At 46.0% G+C, this 24,140-nt stretch overlaps 2 protein-coding genes across 11 annotated transcripts; both read right to left on the bottom strand.

Annotated features, from left to right (window-relative positions):
* Window positions 1-46: 46 nt before the first annotated feature.
* CARD9 (caspase recruitment domain family member 9) lies at window positions 47-7,564 on the bottom strand. Of its 7 annotated transcripts, XM_015279806.4 has the most exons (14): window positions 7,411-7,564; window positions 7,267-7,323; window positions 6,393-6,616; window positions 5,890-6,027; window positions 5,451-5,776; window positions 4,827-5,006; window positions 4,492-4,641; window positions 3,911-4,036; window positions 3,600-3,791; window positions 3,087-3,128; window positions 2,432-2,477; window positions 997-1,067; window positions 283-365; window positions 47-201 (listed from the first exon to the last, which is right to left on the bottom strand). In XM_015279806.4, exons 2-14 carry the CDS (start codon window positions 7,281-7,283, stop codon window positions 105-107), a joined length of 1,692 nt encoding a protein of 563 aa, XP_015135292.1. In that variant the 5' UTR covers window positions 7,284-7,323; window positions 7,411-7,564; the 3' UTR covers window positions 47-104. The 7 variants fall into 7 exon arrangements, with proteins under 7 accessions (XP_015135292.1, XP_046757918.1, XP_046757916.1 ...); XM_046901962.1 differs by having other exon boundaries at window positions 4,492-4,638; window positions 7,267-7,564; XM_046901960.1 differs by lacking the exon at window positions 7,267-7,323 and having other exon boundaries at window positions 7,411-7,520.
* Window positions 7,410-24,119, bottom strand: SNAPC4 (small nuclear RNA activating complex polypeptide 4). 4 transcript variants are annotated; one of them, XM_046901958.1, is made up of 23 exons: window positions 23,931-24,119; window positions 23,377-23,417; window positions 22,773-22,931; window positions 22,103-22,228; window positions 21,560-21,638; window positions 20,907-20,988; window positions 19,967-20,071; window positions 19,480-19,552; window positions 19,002-19,166; window positions 18,639-18,786; window positions 17,815-17,921; window positions 17,448-17,542; window positions 16,610-16,704; window positions 15,301-15,386; window positions 14,374-14,766; window positions 13,822-13,911; window positions 13,373-13,616; window positions 13,201-13,271; window positions 12,818-12,892; window positions 12,531-12,558; window positions 10,082-12,102; window positions 9,593-9,725; window positions 7,410-7,550 (listed from the first exon to the last, which is right to left on the bottom strand). In XM_046901958.1, the coding sequence occupies exons 1-22, from the start codon at window positions 24,073-24,075 to the stop codon at window positions 9,597-9,599; spliced, it is 4,557 nt and encodes a 1,518-aa protein (XP_046757914.1). In that variant the 5' UTR covers window positions 24,076-24,119; the 3' UTR covers window positions 7,410-7,550; window positions 9,593-9,596. The 4 variants fall into 4 exon arrangements, with proteins under 4 accessions (XP_046757914.1, XP_415416.4, XP_015135283.2 ...); XM_415416.8 differs by lacking the exon at window positions 7,410-7,550 and adding an exon at window positions 8,489-8,985; XM_015279797.4 differs by lacking the exon at window positions 7,410-7,550 and adding an exon at window positions 8,489-8,985 and having other exon boundaries at window positions 13,373-13,613.
* Window positions 24,120-24,140: the final 21 nt, after the last annotated feature.

Below are 24,140 nucleotides of genomic sequence, written 5' to 3'. Positions count from 1 at the left end.
CCCACAGAGACCGCCTTCCCCATGTGTACGTTGACGGCACCGCTTCAAAAACCCAGAGCTGTTTATTGACGGATCCAGCTGCAAACTCGAAGCTCGGCCGGCCCCTAGCTGCCCTCGGTGTCCGTGTTGTCGCTGCCCGTGCTCGGCTCCCAGTCGGCCTCGGGGCGGCGGCCCGCGGGCGCTCTGCGCAGGGCGCGCTTCCTGGAAACGGGAATGCGTGAAACGGAGCCCGACGGGAACGGAGCGCGGGATGGGGGGGGGGGCGGCGGGATGCGGCCCGACCTGCGGTAACGCTCAAAGCAGTCCTTCATCCTCCTCCGCTCCTTCTCGGACAGCTCCTCGTGGGCTGAGCTGCACTCCTCGAACTGGAAAAATAAAGGCGAGGAGATGAATGAGGGCGTTTGTAGCAGCTTGGGCACAGCGGCTGTGTAAAGATGACCCCCTTTTAAGGCTGATGAGCCCCTCACAGACTTTTGCTTTGAAATGAAGGGGAGAAAATGGAAACCTGTGCCTTAAAGTGACAAAGAGCAGCTGGTTGCTACCACAGCCCGGCCCTTGGGCAGTACTGCAGGGTGTAGAGCCAGCATTTGTATCTGCTGAGGCCTGTAGTGCAGCAGGATCCTTCCTGGGCTGTCCTCTGCTGCGTCCAGCAGGCAAACACACCCCCTTTTGCCATGCTTATTATTCCCTCCCAATTGCAAATCTGCAATTCTGTTTCCTGTAGCAGCAGCGGTACTTGCAAACACACTGCAAAACGTCCACGTCCAGAGAAAAAGGCCAGAAGCAAGCAGAGGTTTCTAGGCTGAGGAATAGGCAGCAGATGAGCGCTCTGCGGTTCAGAGTTCACCCTTTTGGAGGGTCCATTGTGCACAAAAAGCTTTCTGGAAGAGCAGCAGCTGCCTCCGTGCCCCTCATTGCTGGTAAATCCATCATTAACAAGAACATGAAAAACTACAAACCCCAGCCAGGCTAAAGAGAACCTCTGTGGGCTCTTACAGTGGGTGACTCTGCAGTCAGATTGCTTTCTTGCATGCTGAATTGCTGGGTTTGTCCTTTACAGCAGTCTTCTATGAGAAAAGAAAACAAATCACAGTTTCAGTCACAGCTGCCATGGTGGAGAAGCTTCTCCTTCCACCAGTTCACCAAAGAGCCATAGCTGTATTGTGAGAGCTGCCCACCAGTACACAGCATCAACAGCAAGCTGAACCCAGGCCTTGAAACGTTCAGCATTCAATCTTGTGATCATTGCACAAGACCCTGCTCATTTTACTTGACCTCTGAGTCTTGCTTAGGGTGATGGAATTCCCCATAGGATCACCAGAGACACCATCTGTCTAATTTCTGCTTGTGGAGGAGAAAATGAACCAGTGCAGAGCAGCACCTCTGTCTAACATCACTAAGAAGAATGGAGATAACAATAAGAAATCACACTGAACATTAATCACAATTTGTCCCTGTTCCCCAGCAGCTCAGATGTGCATATTAAGATACTCAACAGATCGTATTTTAGCAAAGCTCCTAAAGCAGTGATCAGATACTGTGGTAGGTAATTTTGATCTGAGTGAGACAGAGCAAGAAAAGGCTTTCTGTTTCAGTGTAGTAGCTTCAGTGAAAAATCTCCCATCTCAATGAATGATAGCTTCAATCTTTCAGGAGAGGATCTTTGCTTGTTTCCTTCCTTTTGCAATGTGTTTTGAAGGAGAATCTCAAGCTTTAAAGGACCCTGTTTATTCTTCTGCACACTGCTGAATCATTTCCACTGGGGCTGCCACAAAAACAGAACCAGGGCCAGTATTAATTACATGGTTCTGCTTTTACACTGCAGGCTATGTTCACAAAAGAGAGGAAAGAAATGTCTCTGGAGAAAGACACATGGTTCAGCTGGGGTGGAAGGACACTTGTCTGTGGCTGAGCTGAGCATGGAACACAAGGGGACTGTGTGAAGGAGAGGCACCCAGGAGCTGTTTCTCGAAGGCACTGAGTACCAGGTGATTTTGGCTGGACAAATTCAGAAGGCAGATGACTGAACAAAGACTCAAGGACCTAAGGTGGTCAAACAACACCACTTCTGCCAAGTCATTCACCTGTACAAAAGACCATTTCAGAGACCACAAAGTAAATAATACGTGGAGATTCTTCCCTCCAAAAAGCTCTACAAGTATTCACTGTTCTCAGATGCTGGGAGCATGTTTTCCTTTTTTGTAGGTGAGAAGGAAGGCAGAGTGCCTTGGAGTTCAAGCAGCCTTGATTTACATGCACCTATTCTGAGTCATCTTGAGGTGCCAGGCATGCCCACTGAGAAGCATTGCTCACAAATTGAATCCTCAGTCAATGCACCTCTTCTGCACTAAAATAAAAAGCACGTCTGTCCCTGTCCCTCTGAACACTGGGCAAGAACTGTACTGTATGTTTTCCCCAATAAAAGCCTTACTTTTAGTCAGGTGCGAATCTTCGTCTAGATGACCATGAAGAGTAAGCTATTGGGACACAAACAAATTAAGATCATGAGAAGTACTCCTTATTCTTTCTCAGGCAGCAGCTAGGAACAATTGCAGGAACACAGGACAACACAGGTATATAACCGACCTTCCCCCATTGTATCTTGCTGTAAGCAAAACAGGAAACATTCTGAACTAGAAGCTGCGTATCTACACACAGACTTATCCTCCATGACTGTGGCCTCATACATTTTGTCTCCAGACAATGTGACAACCTCTACCACAATTAAGTTATGAACTGAGTTGAAAAAAAAAACCCTTTACCACACATGTTCTCAGGATAATACTTATTTTTGCCTGTTCTCTCACAAGAGAGGCATTAGAAGCAATGCAAAATAATTTGAACCTTCTGGTCTGCTTGGACTCAACAAATCTCATCACAGCAGCATCCCCAAGCTTAGAAGTCTCAGGACACAAGGAGAAGCTACCCTTAGCTGTTAGCCTGCTTTGCTACCTCTGGACTTGATGTCCCTGCCATGAGCCTGACCCATGGAGCGCAGACTGCTGTTACTTCGGGAATTAACCACAACTGAGGAATGTGAAACCATCCCAGGAGAAAATAAAACGTAAACAAGGCACCCTACTCACATCCTGGGAATCTCTGGAGGAGGTGTCATCCAGGTCAGAAGTCTGAAATAAAACCAGTAAGTTCATCATTCCTCATGAGCAAGGAAATGGCAGTAATGGAATATACAGGAGACCTACACTCATCTGACCATTTGGAGAAAGTACATAAGATGCCACACTAATTAAAAGTCCTCAGATGTCTAAATTAATTCCATGGACTCTCATACCCTGCTCCTATTTCATCCAAACGGCTTGTACAGACTCCAGAGCTCAGTCTTTAGTAGGTGACAACACCTTTATGATCTCTGGAAGCACTCCACACATGTAAGGCTTCAGCAAACCAGGGTGAGCTCATAAGAACTGTCATGTCTTCCTTTTTTCTAAACAGCATGTGCACAGAAATGGTTACCCAAGCAGGTGGCCACTGCTTGCTGAAATCAGACTGGTTACGTCTCAAGGGCTCAAAACAGTCTTATTTGAGTCCTAGACTCAACTTTCCAACTCATCATACGCATGACAACCCCACAGGCATACCAGTGCAGGCAGCTCCAGTTGCAGTCTTTTCAGCTTGGCTTCAGTAGCCAGTAGCTGACCCTCCTTTTGGAAGAGCTGCAGCTGCAGCTCATCGCATCGCTCCCCCAGCTCCCGAATCTGCTTCCGATAGGTGTCCCTCTCAACAAGGTTCTTGGAGTACTGTGTGTAGAACTGTTCTCTGGTCAGCAGTGCCTGGTGTAAGAGGCAACACATTGTAGCACATCACACACCACCACATTCAGGGTCGTATCTGCCTGCTTCAAGCAGCAAGCCAGGGATCAGCAGTGGCTTCTAGAGGAACGTTTTATCACCTGGTCTCTTTCCGAAGCCACTTCCTCCATCTGCTCTAAGACAGCTTCCATCCGTTTTTTATACATCTGGGAGTCCTTCCTCAGAGATGTGCACTGTAGTTCAAGTATTTCTTTTTCCTCTGCATACTGTTGAGACACGGCTTGTGAGGTGAGCCCAAGCTAGAAGCTTGCCACTTCTGCTCTATACCACAGATCACTACAGACTTCCCTGCACTATCAAGCCCAGACTGCCCTTTTGGAGCAAAGCCAACAAGACGACTGGGTAGTATGACTAGAAAGGCTGCTAACACAACAGATTTACATGTACCTGAGCTGACAATCATGATAAAAGCTCCCATCACCCTGCAGGCTGAGGCATGGGCATCAACAGGTAACACAGTTAACATCACAGACACAGACCACTGGCATATTAACACGCCTTTTCCCTCAAACTGCAACACAGACCCTAGAGTAGAAGCAGCAGGGACTGGTGCCTCACTGGTAAGACAGGCTCTGGTGCTTCACTGGTAAGACACTAAGTGCTTAATCTGCCTATCTCACCCCCACTGACCCCCAGCAGGGATTTGTACTGCACCACACACCTTGTCTCGAAGCACCTCGGCTTGGCGCAGCTCCTTGCGAAGGTGGTACAGGGTGTTCAGCAGGTCCTGGCGCTCCAGCACCTGGCTGCAGTCATTCTGCACAGTCTCATGGGAGAGACTCGTCTCCAAATTCTGTTCCCTGGCAACCTGCTGGACAAAGAAGAATGTGAGATACAGCAACCATCTAACTCTGAAGTCTGATGTGCTCTCTCTGTATGACTTGGGAGAACAAGGCCATAACTGACCCTCAAAGTATTCAGTACAATCACATCACTGCACTGACTGTACAAAAGAATCATTTCTGTATATGACTGTATAAAAGAATCCCCACCAACCTGAAGAGTGTTCTCCAGCTCCTGATTCTTGGCCAAAAGCAGCTCCTTCTCCTGCTGGATCTCCCACATCACTTCATGGCTCGGACGTTGTTCTATGGCATGCTTCAGTTTCATCGAGTGCTTACGCTCTAGTTTGCAGTCGTCCTCAGCCTTCATGAGGCTATGCTTCAAGCTATCAATCTACAAGGAGGTTCAGAGCTCATCAGTAACAGCCACAAAAGTCTGGTTGCAAAAGCAGTTCTCTCGTGGCAGAGTTCCCCATTCCTCAGACAAGCATGGTGCAAGCCTTTCCCCAACTGTATCTTCCTCATGAAGTTTGGTGTTCTGGGGAGCTGAGACTTGCCTTTGTGCTAAATGGGTACAACAGGCTGGTTCTGTACTGCCTTTGTGAGAGGGGCCAGCCTCAAACGAGGGGAAGACTTAATTCTTCAGAGCACAGCTTGTAATACATGGGCCTACAGGGCTGAGCCAGGGACCACTAAGACATACCACCTGCCAAGGAATATGCACAATACCTCATCATAGACTAGGCCACACTGTCCCAGGCAAAGACACATCTGATGCACAGCACAGCCCTTCAGGGATCAAGTAAGAAGGAGGTAGCTTAAGAACGGGGTCACTCACCTCTAGGAGCAGGTCCCTGTTCTTCATGAGGGCACTGCTCTTCTCCTCGCTCTGTCTGGCATAGCTCATTGCCAGGTTGTAGTTCTCATCCTTGCACTTCCGCAGCTCCTTGCTTAGACTGTCCCTCTCCTCCCTCATCTTCTGCACCCGCTCTTGGTGCTTGCGGAGCAGGCTGTCCCTCACCCACATCTCTCTGATCATATTCTCTTTGGTGTGCAGCCACACGGTGAGCTCCTGGGCCTTCTGCCGCTCCTCCTGCACTGTTCTCTGCAGCTTCGTAATCTCATTCATCAGGAGCTGGCTCAGGCCTGACTCCCCAGCTGTGTCTGTTGAGTGGACAAGTATCAGTAACTGCTGTCCTGTCTACAACACCCCCTCCGCCCCGAAGATCTCCACCCACTTATTACTAAAAAGTGTTATTTCAGAACTCAAACATTACCTATAATCAGAGAGAAAACCCTGCTTGGTTCCTTCCCAGTTATTTTCTTATACAGTTGTGGATAGTAAAGCTCGAGACTCTCCATGAATGCCTCAAAGCCCTTGCGCCCTGTTCGCTGTAGAATGTCCAGAAGAACACCTGGAACAAACAGCAATATTCTATTAATTCATTTCTCTCTTTACCCATTTCTAACAGAACAAAGAATTGCTCCTATCTCCCCACACAGTGTCTTTGTGATCAAATCTCCCACACAATTCAAACGCTGGATAACAAAACTAGAGTATTTCAGCTGTGAAGGAACAGTTAACACTAAACCTTGTACCTAGCTTCTACTACAGCGGGTGCAAAACCCTCATCTCAGAAGGGCACTTAACTTAAGTTAAAGTGGAGCACTGCAATTTCTTCTCTGCAGTTTGAGGCTCTGCTCCCAGATACCCAAGGCAGAACGGTATGCCATCACAGAATGGGCTGAGTTGGAAGAGCCAGGGCTGCACTTCACCCACCTGCTTTGCGTTTGCGCATGACCAGGCTGGGGTCATTGAGAACCTGTTCCTCATCATCATGGTTTATCACCTGGCACTGACGAAGGTAAGGTGTTATACGAGAAGGATCTATCACTGAGATCAGCTTCACCCGAAAGTTTTCCAGGCTATTCCAACACGTCTCATCATTATCTTCTTCCAGCATGGTGGTGAGCGAGAAGTAGCAGTGGGCTGCTTCGTCCTTCCTTTAAAAAGACATACAGGAAACAAACAAACAAAAAAAAAAGCAGACTCAAAGCATAGGGGAAAGTGTGGGTGGTGGTGTTGAAATCAAGCACACAGTATTGAATTTAATTCCATGAGTTCTGCTGCCTCTCATGGCCACCTCACAGATCTCACCTGTGCAGCCTCTCAGCTTCAGCTACTGCTCCTCCACAGGTAGGAAACAAGCAGGTAAACAAAAGCAGGAAACCCAACATTTCTGTGTGCAGACTTCTATCTAAAGTCAGTTTGATCAATTCAAATAAGAAACTGGCATTATTTTTTACCTCTTTTCCCCTGTGTGGTAAGACCATTCCATAATGAGCATCTCCTGAAATCCTGCTCATTAATTACTATGCTCACGTCACACATATGAACTGGCTGCAGTAGCTGTGTCACTTCCAGTATCTGCCAGCAGCCCCAGCATTCATGTTTACAGCTGTTTTGTTTAACTGGAGTCAGAAGGGGAAGAGTTCTGACTACACAGGAGCTGAGATTTCACACAGATCTTACTCTCCAAGCACTCATTTCTCTGCTCCTGCATGGGAGCATACAGCACTCCAAAAGTGAGCTGGACTGACACAGGACTAACAGGTCAGTTATTACCATGGAGAAAACAAACCAAAAAGCCCACCTCAGTCTGCCTGACATCAAAGCAACCCCGGCAGATCATCACTAGGAAAGCATTCCCCTGTTGATGAGAAGCACGCCCTCCCCTCAGAAATCTAATAACACAAAAATCTGTCAATATAAATCATTCTGCATGATGTGGACCAACCTGGGCTTGTGCAGACAAAAGCCTTCACTCCTCTTCTCCTGGTCTGAGCACATTCATTCAGGTCCTGTCTCTACAGAAACCTGCCTGGGCTGCAGCCTTCCTTTAATGCTACGGGACAGTAGGTCATCCCAGGAGCCAATCTGTGAGAAAAGAGGAAACGACTCAGCTACACTCCGAGATACAAAAGGGAGAGAAGAAAAAAGGAAGTCAGAAGGGATGATGGGGGAGGAGGAGGAAAGCTGATGACGCTGCAAATCACCAGCGTCGCTTATCTTACACTCACTGTGCCTCGGTTGTCCAATCTGTACCACAGAAGTACCAGCTACGGTCAGGAAAGTTTCTTTGCGTAGATTAAGAGTGAAAAATCACAGGCACATGTCCATCCAGCTTACTTCAGAGGACAAAGCCAGCACAGACCACACGTACCACCAGCGCCGGATGGTACCAGTCCTGTGGTGAATGGCACACAGAGCAGTGGGCAGAGCTTCTGCTGTGTGAACTTCTCGGAAAAAAAAGCATTAGCTATAGTGGTTTGTGGAAGATAGAGCATGCTGCAAGAGGAAAGCCATTTCAAGGTACTTCCTCCTGCTCCACTAATCGCATAGTATCCAATTAGTGTGTTTTTAATGGCCCACTGCCCCTCTGTTGCAGCTCTTCCTAAAGGGGCTTCAGAAAAGTCGCACCTCACAGTACACCAAAGGCACTGCTGTGACCCTGGGGAGGGCGGGCAATGCAGTGGGTGAAGCTTTCTGCAGCACCTTCCCAGCTGATCTTTACCAGCTTTGACTCAGCTAGCCTTGCACCTCTCTGTAAGACAAATTGCTGTTTTGTGAATGAGGAAACAAGCTTTTATTAAGTGATTTGCTGATGGCTGTATGGGAAGGCTGTGGGAGAATCAGGGAAGAATCCAAGCCTGGTTCAGTCCTGCCTTTGTAGCTACATGCATATTCATTCTCCACATTCTGCCTGCTTTGCTTTCATGTAGCTTGCAAGCTTCGTTTCTCTCATTAGCAATCTCACTCATCCACACATTATTACAAGCACTATTTACCATAAAAAACACAGAAGACATCAACAGTTTAGATGAGAAAAATAAACATCTGTATTTCAACCAGTACTCGAGACTCATTTTGATAAAAAAAAAAATTAACCTTCTTACTGAGCAGCATTCAGTCAGCTGTCAAACAAAACATCATTACAGCATTAAAAACACCATTCAATGAACCACGTATTCTGAACACAGGAAAACATTCACATAAATAGGGGGGAGCACAACAAGGAAATAACTATCATTGCTGGCTTCCCCAGGTCCCCAACAATTGTTACCCACAGCACTCATGGCAAATGTTAGGCTGAAAGAGAACAGAATGCCTAAAAGACATCCCTGCAGCAGTTTTGTTTCATTACTTGCAGCTTGTCCAAATGAGCAGACTTGTTTAGGTGATGGGAAAACCAGCCCAGATGTTTCCCTCTCCTCCCCAGCTCTGCCTGGTCGGCTCATTGCAAGTGTGAGAAGTGAACAATGCAAAGAGCATCTCCTGCTGTTGTGTCACAGGGCAGACCTTCAAGGAGCTCCTGTAACACAGCACAAACAGCTCTTAGCTGCAGGACTTATTTTAATAGGGAAGCAAACAGTTTTGAGTTTCTAAGACCAGTCTTAAAGGAGAAAGAAAAAAAAAACAACCCAGAATCTCATTGAACAAGCAAGCAAATCAATGGCATTCATGCTCATTTGGTCCATTTCACTATAGGCCTCAACATATTAAGACACTGCGCTTGTATAGCTGAGAAGCTGCCCAGTTACACACAGAAAGGAAACCATCCAGGGCTTCATTATATCAACTAGCTATAATACTAATAGGCGGCAACAGGGTCTAAAAGGCTGCCAAATACTTAAGCCTCATGGCTTTATAGGTGTGTATATATAAAAATATATATACACCTATATTAAATATAGGTACCAACTTCCCCTCCTCCCCAGCATCACTGTATTACTCTTAATGTATGATTAACAGAGAGAGTGCAGACACCGCGTCCTGACGGAACGGAAGTCAAAACCATTTCAACCTTCTCCTATGGTCATGATTCATTGTTTGGGCTGTGCCACAGGCAAAAGCATTTCAGGTTCTCTCTTTAAAAGAAAAAAAAAATACAAGGTTCACAGAACAGTTACTAACATTACCTCCTCACACCCTCCTCCTCTTTGTGAACCTCTTCCTGATGCGCACACTTCTCCTGATTTGGGGAACACTGGCAGTCCCATCAGTGCAGGTGCCCACGATGGATTGTGCAGCACTGTCTTCAGTTTCCATGCCCTGCAACATAAGGGGAACAGACTGTTTGCACAGCAGCACAAAAGCTAGGAGAATTTGCAAGAAAACCCTTTCAATCATCTTTTTATTTTAATTAGCACAGCAAGATTTAAAACAATACTCCATTTGCACTCAAAATTAAGCATGGGACACAACGCTGTATTACCACAATCCCAGCAAACACAAAGCATTGCAAACACACACAATTTTCAGCCAACACCAGCACTTCTTCCTACAGAGTATGATCCTGTCACTGCTCTCTGGCCAGAACACACCTGATGTGGTTTCTCTTTGCCTGGACACAACTCTTTGCTGGAGAGGTTGCACCTACCACAAGTGAGACTTCAGCTTTCCTTTACCTTACTTGGAAAATCAGCATCTCGGTCTCCAGGCTCATCACCACCTGTCTCATCCGACGGTGCATCTAATTCATCCCCACAGCTCTCATCCTCAGACGCCTCCTCCTCACTCTGCCACTCCTCTTCATCACTCTCTCCGTATTCCCTCTTGCTGGCTGACAGAGTTGTTGCCACTTTCGGAGGAGGCAGAGTTGCTAGTACAGCAGGGAGTGTAAAGGCTGCTAGGAAGCGAGCTTTCAGCAGGAGAAAAGCAGGGTCATCACCCAGTTTCTCATGCACCAGTTTCGTGATAGCATTCAAGTCAACCTCACCCTCAGTCTGACTGCCATCAGGGGACAGAAAACGTGCTGCTTGCTTTTCCAGAGCCGCCTTCTGCAGAAGTAGCTTTGAAAGGGTTTTTAAGTTGCACAAAAAAGGTGGGAAATAGGGCAACCTGGTTTGCAGTGGTGGTACCTGGACGCCTTGCTTCCCACTCAGCCATTCCTTCACTAGCTCATCATCTTCAAGGGAAATCAGGCTGTAGTCAAGCAGAGTCTTTTCTGCACTAGAAGTGGTTGGCTGGGGTGGAGCACTCTCAGTCTGTTCAGGGGGTGGTTTGGAGGCAATAGGTCTGTATTTCAACCCCTGGTCAGCTGAGCCTTCAGAATTCCCTGCGACACTGTTATGAGGAATTGAAGCTCTTGGCTGGAGCTCATCCCCTTTATGAAGGACATCTGAGTTGGAAGACGATCCATTTGTTGTAGACGAGTCCTGTTTTTCTCCCAAGCTAACAACATCCGTCACACAGCGGGAATCAGACCCCTCGGTGCTTGCAGGCAGCTGCATCTGGGGCAGCAGCTGAGCATGCAGGGTTGGTGCACCACCTGGAAGAGCATTGTGAGCTGCAGAAGAATCAACAGTCTTGGAGGAACTATCTGAGTGTGCAGACGTAGCAGAAGAAACACCAGATACGCTGCACACAGGATCGGCTGAGCTCACAGGGAAGACACTTGCAGAATGGCTCACACCAGCTGTCTTTCCTGCTGGGCTCCCTGCAGCTAACTGGGGATTTGTTTTTGTCTCTGCATGGCTTGGGTGAGGCATATTTACTCCAGAGGATACAGGAGGCGCTCCTAAACCAGAGACACTGCCACTGGATGTCACACTTGCCTGACTTTGACTCCTCACAATAGCTTGCAGACCTTGGGGAACACCCACAACAGCCTGCACAGCACTGGAGAGCAAAGCCTGCTGTGTTACAACCCACGTGAGAGGCAGCATACTGTCAGGAGTCAAATGGGAGCCAGGCTGTGGAGCTAGAAGAGCAGGCAATAGATTGACTGGCCCAGAATGAGTCAGTTCATAAGTAATTGGTGCAGGAAGAGACAGTTTGCTGTTGCCAGAATCTATGCCAAAAGGCACCACCGTGACTCGACGTGGCACAAAAGCTTGATTTTGGAACACTACTGGAGCTGAGGTACCTGCTAGGACCTGAGCATTGCACCCTCCTCGATCTGGGGCCTTTCCTGCTGCAGCTGGATTCAGGCTTGGAAAAAGTCCTCTTTCAGGGGTATTTTGTGGACCTTGCTCATTGAGTTCCTTATTAGATTGCACTTTTGTCTCTTGTGAAGAACCAGGGAGCTCCCCAACTTTTGGCACTGATGGAGAATGGCTTTCAAGCACAACAGGGGTAGAAGCAGAACCTGCAACAGAAGTAAACGCCGATGGGGAAGCTGACACACATTGTACTTGGCTGTCCGTAGAGCCACCTGCTCCAGGTTTGCTCCCCACTTGTGCAGAAGGAATCATTTGCTGCGGAGGGTGCTGGATTATCAAAGGCCCTGAAAGCATCATCTGCGGGGCAACAAACACTTTTGTCTGCATAGCTTTCTCTTTTAGCTGCTTCTCCATCTGCCGCTTCTCTCTCAGCAATTCTGAGACAGTTTTAGGCTTCTGCCTGTGAGCTTGGGCTAGAGGAGCTGGAGGAGATGGGAGAGCTGGAAGAGCTCTCTGCGTATTGGAAGGAGGCTGCGATGCATTGCCTATAAGGTGAATAAAGGGGAAGAAAAACAAGTCTTCAAAAAGGAAGAAAGGCTTTAGATGCTATTTTGTACCTATTAGATATCAATTACCCAGCATAGGAAGTAGGAAAATTCCTGACTGTGGGAGTTCTTATAACACTGTAGTGTTGTGAGTACACTGTTAGAGAAGTCTAACCGTGACAACCTACAGACCGTCAGGCAGGCACAACGACAGCGAGCCCACAGCCCTTCAGTAGTATTTTTTGCCAGTCCTTACCAAGATTACTGTATTAAGCCAATAACCGAAAGGTCCAAGAGCTACCAGAAAGGAGCAGGGCAGTATATTTTCATTCAAAGATCTCCTTCAGTTCAATTGGTTATTAATATAGTGACGATGACATTAAATGGAAGTTCCCGTGCATCATAAAAACAAATGCTCTGGTAGGTACCTGAAGAAGACTCCAAGTTTTGGGAAGCCTGCAAAAAATAATAATAATAAAAAAAATTAAATTATACTTGAGACATATAAAGATCATGAGAACAGCACAGATGTCAATCAAAGCATCATCTGTCAACGTCCTATGTAAATGGCCACACAGGCAGCACTTTATTGTGCTTCTGATCCCAAATCACCTGGTAACACACAAACAATACCAACTCACCACACTCATTGAAAAGCCTCTATTTTAGTCAAGACTCCAATGGGAACAGCTCAGAAATAGTTGGTGTACGATACCTGCTGAGGCCTCGCTGCATCGGCCCTTCTCTCCCGAATGATCTTCATGCAGCCATTGGTGTCAATCCGAAAGAGCTGCAAGATAAGCATTTCATTACAGCTTGCTTCAGAAAAAGAACGTGTTGGTAGAGCCAGCAACATGACAAGGAGGATGGGAGAGGCTTCACATGAAAGACTCTGGGTACATATTCACACTTGCAGAATACTGTGACAGCATTCGAATGGATGCAGGGTTTACTAAATATAATACGCAAGCCAAGAGAACAGATTAATCTAGTAATAAGATTAATTTAAATGAAATATTTATAATTGTTTCTAAGCATCAAGTATAAAGATTACCACTCCTTTAAAGCAGATAATGCTATTAAGACAGAAAAACCTACCTGAATGAAAAGTGTGAACAGGGGAGTGCTGGAGAGACTGACCGACTTGAGCTTCTGTTGAATAGAATAAGCTAGAAAAGAAGGCCCAACATCAAAAACCAGCTGAATAGTCACTTGTAAGGTGCCAGAAAACGGAGACAAAGGAGTACTATCTCTGATGGGTTACCACTACCTTTTGTTTGATCAAAAGCCATCTTCCCAGCTCGCAAAGTGCAAGGCAATAGCACGTCGCCCACCCAAGGTGTCACTGCCATGAGGAGTTTTCTGTCAAGGTTCATTTTTCTCCAACGTGCTCTCTCTTGACGACGACTTTTCCCCATGGTGCTCCACAGCCCCCTGTGCTTCTCAGCAGCAGATGCACCAACTCCAGACGTCTTTGTTAAAGTGGCAGCAGAAGACATTATTAGCTTTGACTGCTGCGCATGAACAAACACGTAATTAGAGTTCCAATTAGGAAGGTTCTAACAAAGTTAGTCCCTATTTATTTTCATAATTGCCCTACGATCTTTTCCTCTTGGGACTACAGTAAAATAAGACGTATGATTCTATGTTTACTTTCCACTGAATACAGTTTGGCAGTGCCCATGCCACAGAAGCAGATGAGACAAAAGAGGCACTTACACGTTTCCTCTGAAAGCACGTGTTTTCTCTCAACACTCTTCTCACATCCTCCAGGGTAACCCGCAGCACTTGCTTCCCACACCTGGAAGCCTTAAAAAGAGTTCACAAGGGAAGGTGTAAGGGAAAGCATACCATAGAAAGTTACTTGTGCTGATGCTATTCGCAAAAGGTGCAAAAGCTCTCAACAGTCCTGTTACTGGGATTATCCACACACCCTGCCAAAGGAGGAAAGGGAGTTACTTCAGCAGCCAATCCTGCTTTATGAAGATATGGGAAAAGTTTTGTGTCAGTGACACTGTGGGTAGGGAAGAAGAGTTATTTTCTAGGCACGATGTGGCAGGGATGGGGCAGTGCCAGGAATTTCTGTTTATTCACACAGCTCAGTTTCCAACAGCACCCCCCAATGGTACAGTGAGAAAGCAGCTAACAGGTGGGAAAAACCATCCACTTATCTCATCAATTGCTCTCTTTACTGCAGCAAATGCTCTTCCTGGCAGTTTCTAATCTAAGCTCAATTTCCATCCAAAACAGACCGAGAAACCCAGGACTCACCTTGTTAATTTCTTCTTTGGGATTCTTCACAGTGATGTCCGTTGAATGGGGACGTGCCATTCCCCTCAGGATGGTGCTCAGTTCTGTTGCTTTAGCATTAGCTCCTTCCTCACCTCCTTCACGCCTTGCATTTGGAATTTTACTGCTGCTTGTCCTCGCATTAGCACTCCCAAAAGAGAAAGGAGATGAAGCTTGGTGCCTTCCTTGGCACGACTCCAGCACATCTGTCTGCGTTGGGATCCACAGATCAATGCTGGGAAAGGTGCACTCCTCCTTATTCATCTTCTCCTCCTCAGAAGTGTCTGATAAATCCAGTTCTACGTCTTCGCTGCTGCTCTCTGAACAGCTGGAACTCTCCTCTGCATGTTGGCGTTTCGCTGACCTGGACCGTTTCTTTTTAGCCAAAAAGAGCACAGATCAGCTTCAGCCAGCGCTCACCCTTGACTTGCACATCTCTCAGAGCAGTAAGTTACAGAGCCTTGGGGGGCAGTATTCTATCAAAGAAAAGGGGCTTCAAAATGGATGGTGCAGCAGCACCTGCTTGTGCTTCACCAATGGAACCACAAAGGTATTTTTAAGGTGGTCTTAAGCATACAGAATTTATGGAGTACCTCATACCACAACTGGCAGCTCAACAGGTACATGCAAGAAAACGTAAGTATATGCATATATAACATCTTTAAAGGCCTTTCAAGGCAATAAGGAAGTTATGGATAACGTACAAATATATAACACTTTTAATTTCATTCTGTCAGAAAAAAAAAAGGCTGCTTTAACACCTCACTAATTAGACCACAAACATTCATGACAAAATATTGTGCAAAATCGAGGGCAACTGTGGCACTCGTTTCATAGGATTTCACTTTCAGGTTAGAGAACCTTAATTACAGAGATGGGACTGTGACACAGGAGGGTTCCGTACAATACCTTCGACCCAATCATGATTTTCCACTTGCTCAGGCACTGGGAGCGAGTCCGATGTGGCAACTCAGAAGCTATTTTACTCCAGTGACCTAAAAAGGAAGAGGAGTAGAGCATACCTATTGATGCAACCAACTGAAGGGAGAGTACTTCTCATCCACAAAGCCAGTTAGATGTCAGCACTCAGATTAAAACGAGGGTTGGTTGGACGGGTTTATGTCTTTGTCGGAGCGGAGGGCTGATTTTATTTTGTTTTTTAAACTACATTTAAATCACACAAAGCCTCCCTGATGTCACTCAGAGAAATGCTGCACCTCCTTAAACAATAGTCTGACTGACTTCCTCAGACCAGCACCAAGTTGCAACGCTGTATGTTTTCATGGAATCTAAGGCACCTCACTTCAGGAAACATCTGATTTACATTTTACTGAAACATAGGAGAACTTGTATATACTTATATTCAAATGCTTTCATGAATAAGATTCCTGTACTTCAGTAGCACCAAAAGCTGTAAGCAAAGCTAATACAGTCTGATGGAGGCAGTGCAAGTGTGACACTTACATAAGAGAGCGTCATCTCTAAAAAGGTTTGGAGTAGTTCATACCCTACTGAGCCTTCTGCTATTTTAGAGTTGTTAGTGAGATTGGGAAAGTGTCTGTCTTGCATTAGATTGCACCTAAGAAGATCCAGCAGGAGAACTGTTCACCCATCCTGATAAGCTCATCATACACAGAGAGGAGTGCTGTGAAATTCAGAGTGTAAAAGAGTAGGGGGTGGGAAAAGAGATTGACTTCCTTTTCAGGGCAGAACACCATACATACTTACAGTAACTGACTCTTATGCAGAGAAACATATATGAATAGATGATAAAATCCTAATCCTCACCTTTGATTTATCTAAGATTTCTTTGCACTTTGCTCTGCCATACACTCAGCCAACGTCAGAAGCTAAAATGAACGTACCAGTGACCAAAACCCTGGCAGCATTACATCCCCCTTCCTCACAGCACTAATAGCACGCTCAGATGGAGGCTGAAAGGTTAAAACCTAATGCTGAAAAATAGTATTGGAGAAAGTAAGAGAACTCTTTCAGAGGCTGTGTGAGCTCTGTGGAGCTGTGACAGACACAGCTACGCGGCCCTTTGCTACGCAGCTCCTTAATAAGTGAACTTCCAAGGAAAAGGCTGCTCCATGTAAGGAAGCTCGAAACCATCAGCACGAAACAGAGCCTGCCACTGCTTAAAAGAAAAGAGGAAGAAACTCAAATAATGAACACTACTTTCCTGAGCTAAAAATTAAGCCACAGGAAAACTCACCCAGGCCGTGCTTCTGCACCAGATCAATTAGTTGTTCTTCTTCTTTTAAACTCCATTTGCCTTTCTTTACATCACGGTGCAATGCTTTTAAGTACCTTCAAATGAAAAACATTAAAGTAAGGAATGTTTCACTTCATTTATATGGTACTGATCAGCTGCATAATCTGAGGCTGAACACAACCAGCAGTCTTAGTCAGATCTTCCCCTTTTCTAAGGCACCCATTACTGTTCCTGTAACACAGCACACTTATAATCTCTTTGATCACAGGAGTATCAAGCTACATGGTTAAAAACTGTAATGAGCAGTTGTAAAATGGATCACTGAAATGAGAACATGCTGCATGTGGTCTCCTGAAGCTGGGTTCAATGCTGAAGATGCCTCAGCACCTCTCACAACACCGGTGTCAGCTGCAGGAAGTGACTGACCAGACTGTTTGTGCAGCCCATACACGAATGACCACCTTTCCTCCCTGCATGCACTCACACTTCAGGATCCCTTTGCCCTGCTTAGGACAACAGCCCCTCCAACTACTGCTCTGCCACCAGCAGCTATACCAAAGGAATGATGCGCCACAGGCAACAGAGCATCACTCTCCCTGCTAAACTCAAATGTCAGCTCTACCTTCTCTAACTACAGAGGCAAACTCAGGTGGAAACAAAGGCTGTGCTTAGAGACTGCCTTTAGAGACCCGTGGGAATTGTATTTAGACCATAACCACATTCATGACAGTCTTTAAGATGACCCTGTTGTAAGCAAAGCAAACATTTGTAAAATGAGTTGTAGCTTGGCTCTGGACAACAGGCCTGAAGGCACAGCTGTTACAGGCACTGTACCTACCTGTCACTGCACTGAGCATCACTTCTCCCTGGCACTTCTGCCCGAATTTTATACCAGTCACGCTCTCCATACTTCTCAACTGCAGCCAACAGCATCTGTGTTAATCACAGGAAGGAAGAGTTGAAACTCTTTGTCAGTAATAGCTCTAGACAGCTTAAAACAGCAGCAGCTGTATGTTTCCACAGACTTATAAGTCTCGGTCCAGAGGTGTTTGGGAGTTAAGACGTCCCAACCTGTAAACTGCCCACCTCAGACCATTTTACATTCCTTAGTATAACATTAAAGCTCACGTGTACGTAACCATGCAGCACTGCAAATCTAACCTTCCACACACCGTCGTTCTAGAGAATTAGAGAGCAGAACTCACAGCATCCTCCTCCGGTGTCCAGGGCCCCTTCTTCAAACTGGGATCCACACTCTTTGTCCATCGATAAATCAGCTGGGCAGAGTCTCTTCCTTCCATGTAATAGGCAACTAGAAATGGAAAGGTGTATTTTCAACTCTGCTGCAAGCAATATTTCTTCACTTACTAACATTTGGAACTGCAATCTTTTCAAGCAAACAGTAGATTGCCATTAGATGCATCTAGATCTCAGCTTTAATGCTTTGACAATGGTACACAACAAGAACTGAAAACACAAATTGCTACTATTTATAATGGTATTACCAATATAGACACAGCAACCCAACAATTCATACTGCAACAGAACTCCAAAAGAAACGTTTCAGCTCTAATACACACCCAACAAATTCAAGGCATCGGATGTTGTTATACAAAGGCTGGGATTTAGGACTCCAGAAAACACTCTGTTACTACTTTAACCTTCAGTCCTCACTACTTACAATGTAATCCCACAGAGAGCTCACAAAGAACTCTTCTAGAAACCAGTATAGGTACTGTAATGTGTGTACACACATGTACACACATCCCAGGCCACAGCACTGCTGTACCTTATATAGATACTGACATACATACACATACTGGGTCATAGTTCTGTTGCATCTCATCTAGGTATAAAACATGGGACTATCATGGAAATGGAAACACTCATAGCAAATAAAACATCAGTAATTCCTTCGAGCAGAGCAGGCCAGGTGCTCCAGCATGCAGAGGTATTAACACACACAATGCTGGAAATCAAGAAACCATCACATGTGAATGGAGAACAATTCCCTTTGTAGGTCACTTACTTTTCTTGTATGGGATATGGCTTCCCACTCTCATCTCTTGAACAAGCTCTAAGAGCATCTTATCTTCATCTCTGGTCCATTCTTTCCTTTTCAAGTCTTTGTTATAGGCTTGGTACTTCTGCAAGCACTGAAAAGCTGTCCTGTTTGTCTTCGTGGAAAGAAAACATAGCTGCTTAGATAGCTGGATATTGAGGAGGACAGAAGCAAGAGGGCAAAACTTCCAATTGTTTGGTACTGTTCCTGAATACTCCTCACAAAGGCATTAATGAATTAATATTAACTTTGTTTTCCAAAACTTTTGATGAGGTACCATCAGAATTACCCGACTTCCCACCTCATGTTTCTGGCCTCAGAACTACTTACCCCCAATTCCTGGGCTACGGTCTGCCAGTCCAAATAACCACGTTTAGCTGCAATATCCTTCAGCCTCTCTGTTTCCTCCTCTGTCCATTCATTCTTGTTGATGTTTGGATGCTCCCAGTTTTGCCAAAACTTCTTCAGCTCTTCTGAACTGCGCCGTCCATCAAACTAAAAGAGAGAGAGAGAAATCTATTCTGTCTTGTGTCAGCATTCATTTCTGCCCAGATGTTTGGCCCAGCTATGTGTAATACAGTTTGTGTTCCACGCGTGTCTTGGTGCTAATTTTGTCAGAAGTAAAGCATCAGATTTAACCAGGGATATCCAATTTTAAGTGCTTATATGCTTACCATATTGAGATCACACAACAGTCAACTTACAGAAGGGCATGAGGGGATCAGTGGATGGAAATGACAGCAGGTCAGGCAATTCTCAAGAGAAAGGGGACAGATGTTAGAATACAACAGCTGATCTACCAACTCACATGAACGTTTGCAATCTTCTCCCAGTCATGCTCATCAAATCTGCCTCCTAACAAGTCACTTTCTGGAAGTTGGCTAAAGCAGAAGATACAAAGAGAAAGAAAACACCACATTAAACAGCCACTTTCTCATCCTGATCTTTCGTCATCATATCCCTCTCACCTGCTATTAACTTCCACCAAAACGTACTACTTCACAGCACCAGGCTCTTTAACATTGATAGCTCACAAACAAGGTTTCTTCCTTACTGGACTTAAAATAATTTTACTTGAATATAAATGCACAAAGCATGACTCTTAGTGAACAGCTACGGATATGAGAGCTCTGTAAAGTCTGAATAACACTTCATAGCTTTATATGTGTTGGCTTGCACAAAATCTTCTCCCAATGTCACACTCAGAAGCACCCAAGGAAGGAGGGAACTACAGAAGTCAGCCTCCCAGAACAGGTTTGCACTTTCATCAAGAACTTATAAGGAAGACTTCTCACTTAATTGCCTCTATTTCCCGTTCCACTTCTTTGATTTGCTTCTCCAAGATCTGTTTCTCCATTTCAGTCTTGACATTTTCCAGCTTCTGATTCGAGTAACTCAACCTGTTCAAAGACATTTTCAACATTACTTAATAAGACCAGATGGGAAGGAGGTCAACGGCATCAGAAGACATATAGCAAAAGAGTCTTCCCCACAAGTACAGTTCTTTCCTTCAGCTTATTTCCCACAGTAAGCAAGACTGTTCTTCTAGGTTCTCCCACGTGGCAAACTCGTCCTATTTTGCTGCTTCAATGCAAACAGCTGACCCAGAACAGGTCTCAGATTAATCACTTTGGTATTTACAGAGAGATTCAGTGATAGCTGCAACAGCAACAAATTAAGTCTGCACCAGCTACAGGCACATACATCTCTCAAAGGACACGCTGTTATGACTCACTTGCAACGTACCACAGTCTCAGCTTCAAGCCCTGAGGCTGTTTTAGGTTATACCATTACACGAGCAGGAGGAAACAGAGGGCTATAAAATGCCACGGTATCTTCAATACAAAACCTCCTCTGTTGTTGGTTACCTGCAAAATAATCACCAAGCCTTTGCAGCGCAACCTGAATGCTGTAACCTCTTGCTTATAGTCAGAACATTAAAGCCCTTGATTCTTCAATATCACACACACAAAATATTGATGTCAATAAAGAATGGAAATGCTGCTGTCTACAACAGTGTCACTGTCTGTGCTGGTGCCCACAGGACAGGGGATCTGGGGATCACTAAGCAGGCCTCCCAGGCTCAACAGTGACAAAGCATCCGTGCCGTGCTTTGCAACCTTACTGACATTGCAATGAGTTAACATGAGAACTCGCTGAAGGACAATGGAACCTCCACTTGTTTTCCCTCCTTACTTCACCTGCAACGCTCTCATGACATGGCACAGTACGTACTTCAGGAGCTTGGGCTGTAGCAGGCGCTGCAAGCGGTCACTTACAACTGACTTCTGCAGTAGCACCTTCTCTTTGCTTTTCCCTAGGCAAAACAAAAATAGTCAAGCGTTCCGTCATCAGTGCAAAACCACTGCCAGAGCACTCCCCACATCTTCAGTAAGAGCTCATTTTCATTACCTACACAACTTTGTTCTGCAGATGGCCTATAAGAAGCCAGGTAAATTCATTCTGCTGCCCATCTAAACCACTAATGCCTTGTCCGAGCTGCACAACTTGCAACCTCCTGCTCAGTTTTACTTCCAAAGAAACCTCAATGAAACCATCACCCAGGTGGATGGAACACCCAGAGCTCCAAGCATCTCTTCTCCCATCTGAGCACTCCCCTTGCACAATCCCATCTGGTTTTGGAGCACTCATGGGTGATGTGGAATGATGCATCAAAACACACGCAAATGAAAGAAGGAAGGAAGGCATTAATCCTACAGTGAATAAATGCATAAATTCCCATTTACTTTGAAGTACTATTTCTGTGAATTGAAGTATGAAGTACTGTAAGCACTGATGTTTAAATACAGGTATGGGGAAATGGGTAAGATGATTACATACACATTATATTTCCTGTAGAACGCTGAACAGCACATACAGTTACTCACATTTTGTTGACAGCAGTTGCTCAAAGGATTTTATGCCCTGAGCTGCCTTTTCCTTGGCATCTTCATTGGAAGGAGGGCCCTAATAGAGATGAGAACAGATACATGGAAAACTTGCTTATTCTCCTTAGAACTCCATCATGAGCTGCTACCAAAAAGACTGATAACTCAAATGTGTGTGGATTGTCACACGAGAACTGCTCAGTCACCTTTACATCAGGAAACAAACTTTAAGTCAACAAGAACTTTAAACAAAGTGGAATTGGATTGTAGAGATGAAGCATAATCAAAATTAAGTTGAAAATAAAAAGAAAATGTTCAATTGCCACATGGCTGAAATGCCCCCTTCAGAACTCTCAGATGTCACAGCCAGACAGAGGTGGGACAAATGTTTCCAAAAGAGGGTAAGTGAGCAACAGGTGAGGAAAAACATAAGAGACTGTAAACTCAGGAGTGACATTCACAGTCAGAATGGAACACAGCTGTAGTACAGCTATAACTTAAACGTATCACTGAAAAAAATCAATGTCAGTTCTATTTACTTACAATTCCTGTTGTCTTGTCCTTAAAGTATGGTTTCATAAAATGGCCCAGAAATATGTTTGATGGTAAATTTCTACCGTCTCCTGTCCTTGTTGTTTTCCTGCCATCAAGCTCACACAAGATTTCCTTCTGCAATAACAGAATTAAACACTGTCAGTACCTCCTCTGAATTTTCTAATTTCAGTGAACAGCAGATGAGTCATTCAAACCATTTGCTGCACCAGACTGCACCTTAGTGCCTGTATGAAAGATAAGGCTCGGAAGCTCACACATTTGTGTAGTACAATGAGAAACATAAATATATAAATACCCACACATACACTGACTTGCTACAATAAGCTACACCATAAGGTATTATACACTCTAGTGACAGCATTTTTGGTGATAGGAAATCATGGAAACTGCATGAAAATAAGTCCTTCCAAAGGTCAGTATTCAGGTGACACTGGTCCGAACTGACACACGAACCTCTGTATCCTGGTTGCCAGACAAGCAAGATGAATGCTACACCAGCAAATAAACAAGGGCTATCACTGCTGCAGCTGATCCCTGCACTGGTACCTCTCATACATTAAGAATGTCCTAGGAAGTTGCACTGTGGTTGACAGGCAAAGGATGAAAGCAAAAGGTAACTCTGAAAGGCACGGGATTGTTCCACATCTGTTTTGCTCACCTGCTGCTCTTTGTTTTGTGCAATCAGAAGCTCCACCTCCTCAATCTTTTCCTGGATAACTTCCTGATACACATAGTTCATCTGCAGACACGTTTCTGGATCTTCCAGCAGACTGCTTTCAAGATCATCATCACTGCTGTCCTCTTCTCTTTCCACTTCCTTTAGGAGTTAAGGGTACAGAAGAGGGAACGGTTGCTTTTAAAAGCAAGTACTGGCATTGTGTTGAAAATTGATTCCCAAAGACCTGGAAGCACATAACTCCCTCCCTGACAGCTGCTCTGAGCACTCCCAAAGGCGGTTACCAGCCCTGCCCGGCTCCCTTTCCTCCTTCCCATCAGCTCAGCCCACTGTCTGACATAACATCTGACTCCCAGCCCTGGTAAAACCCATTCTGATGCTGCAGAACTGCAAGTAAACTACAGAACACTTATATGTACATTGGAGTCCCCCTGCCTGCTAAGCACACAGTTCAGGACCATGCCTTCTGATTTCTACCTCATTTGTTCTACTGAAGCAATTCTCCACTTTAATGGTGGAGATAAGACAGCCTTTCTTCCTGCTCCCTTCACTAGGCAGATACAAAGATATGCTTAAAGAGAGTTACCATTTCTGCATGGGCATCCGAGCTGTCACCTTCAGCATCGTCTGTTGGACCACAGAAATACAAAGACGTCAGTGGTAGCGGAGGAAACACTTCCAACCAGGGGCTTTTCAATGAAAACATGCAGAATGAAGCACCGCAGGGTACCTCACACACGGCTATTAGGGGTTTGTGGGTACTGCCATTACTGCTGAGTAAGAATAACGTTCAGTTCTACACCGGACACGCTCTTGCTTTTCGTTTGATGCTAAGTAAAACAGCTGCGGATAAGTGCAGCGACAGAAGAGCAGCACCGTGGTGCAGCGGCACAGCGTGCATCCCAGCACACCCACGCCCTGCAAGCAGCCCTGCAGCAACACCGGGCTCCGCTGTCAGTGCGGAGATGGAATCTGACGCAGCCCCTCCGCACGTGTCCGTTCGGACAGCGGGAAACGAGCGCGTCCCGGCGAGGCGCAGCTGCGCCCGCCCTGAGGGGGCCGAAGGGGCCCACGGAGCCCTCCCCCGCCCCGCCGGGCCCGCAGGGAGGGCCGTGCCCCGCGCAGGCTGCGGCCCCGTACCCGAGCTGAGGCTGGAGTCCGACACGGCCACATCGACGCTGGTGACGTCCAGCTGCAGGCTGCGCTCCAGCTCCTCGATCTCGCGGCGGATCTTCTCCCGCTCCGCGTTCAGGTTGGCCCCGGCCGGGCCGTCCCGCCGGGACATGGCGGTACCGCAGCCCCCGGGCACGACGCGAGCCGTGCCGCCGCGGCCCCGCCCCCTCCGCCAGC

This window comes from Gallus gallus, chromosome 17, assembly GCF_016699485.2.
Source record: "Gallus gallus isolate bGalGal1 chromosome 17, bGalGal1.mat.broiler.GRCg7b, whole genome shotgun sequence".
NCBI classification, from domain to species: Eukaryota; Metazoa; Chordata; class Aves; order Galliformes; family Phasianidae; genus Gallus; species Gallus gallus.
Note: the sequence above shows the minus strand (reverse complement) of the source record. Positions and strands in the feature narration are given on the sequence as shown.